The 9,822-nt window shown below is 42.0% G+C and overlaps 1 protein-coding gene across 11 annotated transcripts in view; it reads right to left on the bottom strand.

Moving 5' to 3' along the window:
- Positions 1-9,760, bottom strand: part of HNRNPA2B1 (heterogeneous nuclear ribonucleoprotein A2/B1) — a 131,458-nt gene extending 121,698 nt beyond the window's left edge. For 5 of the 11 annotated variants that reach the window (XM_029589146.1, XM_029589142.1, XM_029589141.1 and 2 more), the window contains exon 1: positions 9,606-9,760. In XM_029589146.1, the coding sequence (XP_029445006.1) occupies positions 9,606-9,623 (18 nt within the window). In that variant the 5' untranslated portion in view covers positions 9,624-9,760. The other 6 variants (XM_029589140.1, XM_029589139.1, XM_029589150.1 and 3 more) reach the window with 4 other exon arrangements.
- Positions 9,761-9,822: the final 62 nt, after the last annotated feature.

Consider the following 9,822-nt stretch of genomic DNA (forward strand, 5'->3'; position numbering starts at 1 on the left):
AGAAAAACCTGAAAACTGGTGTCCCCTTGGTAGTTCACATACACCATGGCAGTAGAATTCTTGGACAAAACTCACTGTGCTTCCCAAACCATTCAGCAAGAATTCTTTTCAAGCTCTGCTTATGGTCTTAGTTTCTAATTGATTGATGGTCCACTTTGCCTGTCATGAGACAGCAGCTCTGGGTTGTCCTGCTTGGACAAAATGCTCCCCAAACCAGCACCCATTGAGAATTCCCAAAACTGGATGATGCTATGTCCACCCTTCTAGACAGATTCCACATGGAGAACCGTCTTTGGCCTCGGGATGCAGAAGAAGCTTTATTTGGCAATCCTATGACTGAGCCCTCTGCAGCAGCCATGTCCATACTGGCCCACAAAGCCAGATTCAATGCCATGGCGTGCAGGACCTGTAAAATAATTAGAACCCAAAGGCATCCTATTGCCAACACATTCTGAACCCACGACACGAGCTTGGAAATCTTCTCTGCAATCCTAAATACTTCCCTCTTCTGAGAATTGAGCAGTGTTCCGATACTCCAAGATCTACAATAGTACCAGCTTGCTCTTCATAAAAAACACTGTCACCTAGCCAAAATCATGCAGTTGCTGAGTCACTGGTTTTCCTGACTCAAAACTTAAGACATAGCAACATGACAGAAAAATACCATATGGCTCAACTAGTCTGCCCATCTTACCAATTAATTTAGTTTAATAATTCCCATCACTCTCTTAGAGATCCTTGTATTTATCCCAAGCATTCTTGAATTCAGATATTGTTTTTGTCTTCATCACCTCCACTGGGAGGCTGCTGCATGGATCCACTGCCCTCCCTGTAAAGAAAGACTTCCTAAGGCTGATTCCTGATACTATCCCCTTTCAACCTCATCCCATGACCCCACGTACTAGAACCTACTTTCCACTGAAAGAGGCTTGTCTCCAGTGCATGGACACCTTTGAGATGTTTAAAGGTTTCTATTATCTCTCCCCTAGCCTTTCCTCTAGGATGTCCACATTTAGGTATCTAAGTTCCCATATGCTTTAAAACAAGGACCACAGATCATTTTAAATAGCCACTCTCTGGAACTCCATCATCCTGTGAATATGCTTTTGAAGGTGCAGTTTCCAGCATTGCATGCAGTATTGCAAATGAGGTCTCACCAGGAACAATATCACCCTTTTTTCTGCTGACCATTCTTCTCCTTATGCAGCCAAGCATCTTTCTGGCTTTCGCCACTGCTTTATCCACCTATTTGGACACCTTGAGATTAGATCACACTCTTCTTGCTTAGAAAAATTTCACCTTAAATACTGTACCTCTCCCATGGGCTTTTGCAGCCTAAGTCCATTATTCTATTTTTTAGCATTAAATCTTAGCTGCCAGACCCTAGACCATTCCTTGAGCTTCACTAGGATCCTTCAAGTTTTCCACACCTTCCTTGCTGCCACCTTGTTGCACATTTTGATATCGTCAAAGACAAACCTTTCCCGATAATCCTTCTGATATGCTGCTCCCAAGCATGTTGAAAAGAACCAGTCTAAGAACTGATCTCTAAAGCACATTGCTAGAACACCCTCTCTTCTCCGTGAAAATGCCATTTATCACTACTCTTTGTTTCCTCCCACACAGCTAGTTTCTAACCCAGTCACTTTATTTAGGTCCTATACCAAGGGCATTCAATTTGATAAGTCTATGTGGAACTGTATCAAAGGCTTTGCTGAAATCTAAAGTACACTGCATCTAGCCCTCTTCCTTGATCCAATGATCTGGTCACCCAATCAAAGAAAATTAGATTTGTCTAACAAGATGCACTGCATTCCAAAAACGGCACTATTCTGTTTTAGCAGCAATTCTATTAAAATTTAACCACAAATGTAGGAATAATGGGCCTATAGGGTCCCACCTCCTCACTTCCACTTATGAATAGGAACCTCATCTGCCCGTCTCCAGTCCTCTGAACTATTTAACATTAAAGCATTGAAAAGGTCAGCCAGTGGATCTCTAACTTCCCTTAGTACCCCTTTGATATTAAAGGGAACTTAGCAACTCATGAACACCCTGTTCTGAAAATCAACTAGAGGTTTACCTCACTTCCAATCTCATTTGAATTTGTGCCCTTCCACAGGGAATACCAAATAAATATTTATGTAATTTTGCCTGTTCTTCATAAGCCTCTACATATTCCTTCCCCTTCACCTCAAGAGTCTCATGTCCTCATTTTAGTACTTCTATTACCATGTTTAAAAAAAAACCCTCGTCCCATTTTACTGTATTTGCCATTTTTAATTCCATTCCTTACTAATCTCCCATCTTTTAAAGTTTTCATATATTTGCTTGTCTTCCTCTTTCTGTGATCTCTTGTAGTTTAGGAGAGCTAACCTTTTCAGTTACTTTAGAAAACCAGTGGTTTCAATTTACTTTTCTAACTAAAGGTTTAGTTGCCCTTATATCATCTTTTAGTTCTGTCCACTGCTCTACTTCTATTTACTTTATACCTTCTACTTCTATTTACTTTATACCTTTTACTGATTCTAAGTGTTCTTGTGTCCCTGGCCCTAAGTACAGAATATTATGTACACTAATGACTCCATAAAGGTACTCTGCCAGTTTAATAAAGTCAGTTTACTGTACATGGCTTGCCAAGTATTGCCCTACCCCCATTTCTATACAAGTATTTAATGTATTACTCCCTAATTCTCTCTATAGGTAGAAGATTGGACTGTTACAGCAAGTGAGCCAAGTCACAGGGCAGTGGGTTCTGACCATCATAAGAGATGGCTATGTGGCAGATGCCTTCATTTCTCCCCATCATTCACGGGGAGGGGAAAAAAAACCAAAACAAGAACAAACTACAGGACAGCAGTAAGATTATCCTAGATTGTCTTCTACAGTTGAAAGCAGTGAAATCTGATGCCGAATAGAGACATGGTAAGTATGCCATATAATCTGTGGATCCCAAGGATGTGTCAAGTGGATCAAAGTGTCAGAAAATGTGTTTCTTTGCAGCCATGGAAAGAGTTAGCCAGTTGTAGCCAGTTAAATCAAGTTTGTATTGAAACATAAGGAAAGCTTTTTTGTACTCTGTACTTTTCCACTAGAAAAGGGCCTCTTCTGGGCTGCCTTCCAACTTCAGACACCTGTGTCCTTGGAGGTTTAAAAAAAAAAAAGTTTAAGAAACCTTACTTCTTATCTTTGTTCATGGGGAGTTAGAAAATGAGAGCCCCCACCTAGCTACCCTTGTCAAGGGGGGGGGGGGGGGGGGGGCGCAAAAAAGTTAACTTTCCTCAATTGGGATGCCTTCCAACTTTCTTATCTTTGTCCTTGGGGGGATTCAAAATCTGAGCCCCCACTGGCCTGGCTGATCTGTCTATTTAAACCCCAGTTAAGAACAGTACGGGGGGAGAGGAACGGTAACGGAGAAAGATAAACTGACTGACCGCACGAGAGAGACAGTAAACGGGCTAATTGCTTCATGACATTGGTAAGCCTTTTCATTAGTTATTTTTCTGCACAAGAGAACCCTAGCATGTATTAGCTAAGCATGTACTAGAAAGCATTTATTTTACAAGAAAAATGTCTTTAGTAGATATTTATCTAATTGCTATAGTTGCAGTAACTATTCATACTTATAGCTCTGTACTGTTTGATTAAGATTAAGAGAAGTATAGCGCTTCATAAAGCTAATTTCATGCCTTAAAAGATTATAACTTATCTGAATAAAGAGACATTTTCAAACATCCAGTCTGGTTTATTTCTCTAACTCTATTGGGGAACTCTCTTCTTTAAACAAACTCCATCTCTAAGGGCTGAAGGGTCTTATGAAAAGGTAGGATAGGAGCAGACTGTCACTGACAAGCTCTTTGGATGTCCCATTTCCAAATGAAAATCCTTTGTTCAGAGATTGTGATAGTGAGATGTCCTGCTACATCCAAAGATGAAAGAATCCTGTTTCATATCCCCATCTGGCCAGCTCATTGGAGGTTCTGCATATTTGAAGTCCTGGGAGGCTACTTTCCATTTCAAGCATTCCCTTTTAGGGATTAGCCACAGTCCCGAGTACTTTTTCCAAATGGATTGTGGCAGTAGCGGCAGTTCTGTTCAAAGAAGGCACCTAGGTACACCCTTATGTGGACAATTGGCTATCCCATGATATTTCAAGGATTGCTGAGCAGAGATGGGGAGCACCTGTTGAAGGAACACGTAGTCTTTCAACACAGAATAGTAAACCTACTGAAAAGGGCTTTAAACTAGAACCATCAGCGATACCAAATCTCACTGGAAAAAGCTTGCAATGCTTTCCATGCCTCCTCTAGTCCCCTCTTCACCCCCTCAAAAGGGCTGGACTTGCCACATAAACTAGCATGCTGGAAAGATGATCCTTTTCCTCAGTTAACACCTCACATCCCTGTGCTTGAGCCTTTTAGGACCCCCCTCCCCAAACACACACACATCTCATGGAGCAGCAACATTCAGCTGCACTTCAAAACACAGTAGCCACTGACCAGTTCTGCAGTTACAACAGATGTCTAGAAAACAGCCACCACCACTATATCTCTTGCATAAGGCCTAATGAGATTGTAGAAAACATCCACCATAAAGACCACATTCACAACTTGTCCTTCAAGCATCCATGACACCCAATGACAGCTACTGGACCCAAAATAAGCAAGCTCTAAACATATTGCCACTACCAAAATACTGCTTACAGTGCTAGGGCAGATGTCAGACTGTTTAAGGAATGCCTCTCTCCTCCTAGCCTGCAAATCCTCCAGCACGTCTCCTCCCCAGCCCCATCCACCCCACTTTCAACCAGAATTATGGCCATCAGCTTGACCACATCCCGCTTTTGGACTCTCATCTTTTCCATCTCCTCTGTAACTAGAGGATACAACTTGGCCACTGCTCTGCCTCCAGAATCTCACACTGTTTCAAGCCTTGGTGTTGGCAGTTCACTATACTCTGGGAGTCATCCTTAAGAAGTCCAGCCCCCCACATGAACAAACTCACATCCTACTCCCTCTGCCTGCACTGGAAACTCTAGCCTCCCTAGCTGGCAGGCTAGGAAACTGAGGACAGCCACCTTGACAACCAACCCCCCCATATCGGGATACTGTTGCCAACAAAAGGCCCGATGTCACAGAAAAAAATTCTAGGGAAAAAAGCATTTCTGGGAACAGGAGAGAAGAGCTAGCACAGGTTGCCCTGGAATCCCCTTCGTGCCAAGGCCACAAACACAGGGGCCCAGGAAGATACTCCCTCACAGAGCCGGCCCAGATAACATGGCTATAGGTCCCATGAAAACTGCTCCCCTCCCCCAAAAGGGCCTGCATTCACATCTATATCCCACCTGGAGGCCCTGCTCCATGGCCTCCCAGCCTTTTCACAACACCCCAAGCTGCAGTTTGCCTCCCCTGAGGCCATTCCAGTAGAAATCCACAATGTCTGCAATCACATGGCAGCCCCCACAGACTACAGAGCACTTCTCATGCTCAGCAGGAAGGGGCACTCTTTCCCCGCCTCTTCTGCACCTCACAGGACTCCTTCACAGCACCTCTGGTAGTCTGTCCCGTTCCCCCCCCCCCCCCTAATCCAGCACAGCACCTCTTGTAGTCGTCCCGTCCCCCCCCTAATCTCCAAAGGCAAAAACTTGGGAGAATGGACCATCTCTGCTCCAATGGCATTTTCTTTTTTGTTTTTAAATACTAAAAACTTTACTGTCTCCTACTCTGAACAAAGCCTGCTAGGTTAAGCTATTTGGGTCAGCTAACCAGTTTTGTTTTTTTTACTGGGAGGGGGAGGAGCCAGACTCCTCTAGCTATCAACTCCTTTCCTCAAAACAGATCAGGAATACCAGCCACCCTACTTGGCTCTAAACTGATTGGCAGGCCATCAAAGATTAAACAAGCCATTCAGGAGTGGGTTCTCCTCACCATTCCAGGCTGCACAACCTTACACATCTACCATCTGAATACTGAAGAGCCGCAGATGGCATAACACCCTATATAGGTTGATGTAAGCAAAAATATTTCTCTATCTACTGGTAGCCAAGCACCTTTATTTCTAAAACTAACCGCAGTCTCTAGCAGGAAGAGTACCACCGTATAAATCTCATTTCCAGGCCTAATAATGTTCCTGCTACTAGAAACATTTTACTGAGAAGCAAGGAAAAGGCATCTACCTCTTGGGAAATTTTTGCATGCTTATACCAAAGAAAGATACTTTTCACAAAATAAACATCCAACGCTTTAAAAAAAACTTGCAGAAAGTACCCTTATATCGAACCAAATTTTCAAAGAAAATGCATGAATTATTAATCTGCACAAACACTCAGGTCATTTCAGTAAAGATGGTGGGAGAACAGGCATTCGTGTTGAGCGCTTGCTCTCCCGACGCAGCCCAGCCACCTCTCCTGGGTGCACTATCCTATATTTAAATTGGGGGGGGGGGGGGGGGGTGTCACACTAAAAGGAGACACTAGGGACAATTATGCGCCCCTAGACAATTTTACAAGCTTCGGTTTTGTGAATCCACTGACAGCAATCTGTTAGGAAAATGGATGCCAGTAAAATTGAGCTTCAGTTCTCCTAACAGGACATTTTTTCTTTTACAGTTTTGGTTCCTCTGACTTAATATTGCTAGGATACTAAGTCAGAGGGTGTACAGAAAAAAAGCAGTAGCATTTTCTGCTTTTCTGTACATTTTTCCCCGCCACATATTTTACTTTTTGCATGTGATGAGTGCTATTAGTTTTCAGGGGGTTTGGCCATGTGTTTTTGAAGTGCTAAACCCCTTACGGTATAAGGGGTAATAGACACCCCTTAAACACAGTCAAAAGCATGTAGAACAATGCACACAGACGAGCACACTTTACAGAACTGGCCCGACTTGAGAACAAGTTAATACATACCTACAAGTTCATAAATGTCAATTTTATTTATTTATTTATTTTTTTAACAGCAAAGGAACAAAGCAAGCACATTACTAGTGCCCAATTGCCACTTGCTTTTATTTACAGCAACACTAGTTGTGTAAACTTATGTGGGTGAAATGAAAAAAAATATTAACCAAATAATCCAGACAAATTATTGGAATTGGCTAAACAATTTCTTGATTTATAGTTCTGCTATAAGTGATGTGTGGCTGACCCACAACAGTATCTCTCCAACTGCTCCCCCTCAATACTCTTGAAATGGCTTCATTTTATTTAGTGTTAAGAACATCCCCATTCTGTGTATACAGAGGAAAAAATCTTTATTGAATAATGTTCACAATATTAATACATACAACAGTGTTTTATGTCTGTCTAAAACAACTTGACCATGTAAACAATTCGATTTTTGGGGTGGGTAGGTAAAACAGGATGGTGTGAAGAGGAAAGTGTTGTAAATATATTATAAAAAAAAGTTATGGTTCAAAGTCTCTTCTTGCTCTAAGCATCTCAACAAAATGAATCAAACAGGCTCTAAAAGCATGTAAAATTACAAGAAGAACACCACACTAACTCTAAGTTCAGAGCAGACCCCTGTGACATGCCTAGGTAATTAGCTTAAAAAAACAGTATGAGTAAACTGGCCTAGAATACAATATAACTGCCTATTCAGTGTTTCTCATATACAGCCACCATAAAGAATGGCAACAACCAAAGTTAAACAAAAACCGACACTGCCATACAGCCTGCCACACGTATGCTCAAAAAACGGTGTTATAAGAGCTCTTGGTCTAGTTCCCATGTTAATAGTTTAGTTGTAGACAGAAAAAGTTGACAGAAGAGCTAGTGAGACTGTGGAAAATCTTAAAATGACCTTATATGAATACTGTACCTATGAGGAAAAAGGGTATGGAGCAAATAGTAATAAGAGGCTTTAGCAATGATTATAATAAAAACAATTCATATTGCTTCTCAAAGCTCTTCGTTAAAGCAATAGTACTATCAAATTAGCCAGCAACTGCCTGCATTTTCATGCAAAAGACTAGAGTTTGAGGTCCAGGCCAGGCTTTTTTTTGCTCCCATCTGAGGTTACTGCGGTAGCCACCAGCCATCGCTTAACAGCGACACCTAGTGTCCAGACTCAGGACTATTAATAGCCGACATGGATGAGAGAGGGAAAAAAAATCTCATACATGCTTAAGACGGAAACCGCAAAAGCGCAGAACGGTCTAGAGAAAAAAAAAAGCCTGAAGTTTTTTGTTTTTTTAAACAATGCAACTTGCAAACCTCAACAAGCAAGTTGGTTTTTTTTTTTTTTACTCCATTTAAGTTCTGGGAAATCTTTAGTGTCGAAAGACATGTCTGCAGAATTTACTTTGTAGCGAATATAACTGCTCGAAATGAATCCGCAGCTGGTTTATTACATTTATATTTCAGTTACTGCTGAAATACAGACTACCAAATTTATGACGTTAAACGTCATTTAATCTAAAGAAAGCAATCGAATTCTACTTCGCAACCTAAGCTAATTTTTCTTATACAATTTAAAGGAATCTAAACAAATTTCAAAATAACTGTCAGACACTATCAGCAAAACACCACCACAACTAGGCCCAATACCAACAGCAAAAAGAGTATTTTTTTTTTTTTCAAAGGCGCGGGGTAGAGGGAAGGTCTGGGAAAACATCCATGTTCGCCAACTCTCTCGAGCATGAGAATATAGTGGTCTTACGAAAGTAACACGGGTAGCACGGATAAGATGAGTTTATGAGCATGAAGAAAACAAAGTAAAACATAATAGCCTTCCATAAGCTACCCTCCCTTGTCGCCAAGCTCCCCAAAGAATAGCTGATGAAATCCAGTTGCGGGGAAAAAATGGCCGACCGAAAAAAAACAGATACAGCGAGCGCGCGAGGGACGACTCGTGGGGGGGGTTAGACTGCAATGCCAGCACAAGAAATCCGCCCCAGGTCTAACCAACAGCGAACTCTAAAGACCAACATATTCACTTCGATTATATGTCTTAATAAAACAGCCCAGAGGCTGACCCCATATATATCACGACAGCACAGTAACCACGCCGAAATAGTCTTTAAAAGCTTTTCAGATGACAAGCGTAAACGGGACGGGCAGAGAGAAAGATCTCAAGGCCGCAACGAAGGCAGAGGCACCGGGCGCATGATACGGTAGTTAATGGCTCTAGACCGAACAGGGTGCATGAAAGCTAATGGCGCCACCCAGCGCGATAAGAAATAAGGTTGAAACTAACCACCTTCCTTTGTAAGTAAAATGCTTAAAAGAACAGGACGTTTCTTTAAAAAAAAAAAAAAAAAAAAAAAGAATAAATAAATGGAATCGTGCTTTACAACCGGCATTGCAAGTAATTACAAAGGGCGGGAGCAGAAACGTCTCCACATAACGCCGCACATCCTGAGCGCCAACACCAGCCCTACGTTCGCCATTACTGACAATATCCACCTTCTACTCGCTTCTTACCTCCATCTCCACACACCCCCAAAAAAAGTTATCGATTAAGAGTTATTTAGAAATAAAGCAAATTGATATTAGAACGAACTGATTATTTCCTCGACTTTCGTTAGGCTTTGCCGGGGCAGTTAACTCTCACGCAACAGCCAGCCACAAAAAACTCGACCGATCCTCCTTTCTGGAACTTTCTTACCAACGTCTCTCGCCACATCCTTCTGGTGCAACGTCACACGTAGCAAGCAAACACCTCAAACTACGCCACCAACGTGTTGGAAAATCCGTTCAAATACTCTACCATACTACGTAGAGGGTCGTATTCTCATTTAAACGAAAGCGTAAACTACTGGACTATGAGGACGTAAATTACACTAGCAACGTGCAGTCGTATGAGCGCCTGGAGTTTACTAGCT

Source organism: Rhinatrema bivittatum, chromosome 2, assembly GCF_901001135.1.
Source record: "Rhinatrema bivittatum chromosome 2, aRhiBiv1.1, whole genome shotgun sequence".
Classification (NCBI taxonomy): domain Eukaryota; kingdom Metazoa; phylum Chordata; class Amphibia; order Gymnophiona; family Rhinatrematidae; genus Rhinatrema; species Rhinatrema bivittatum.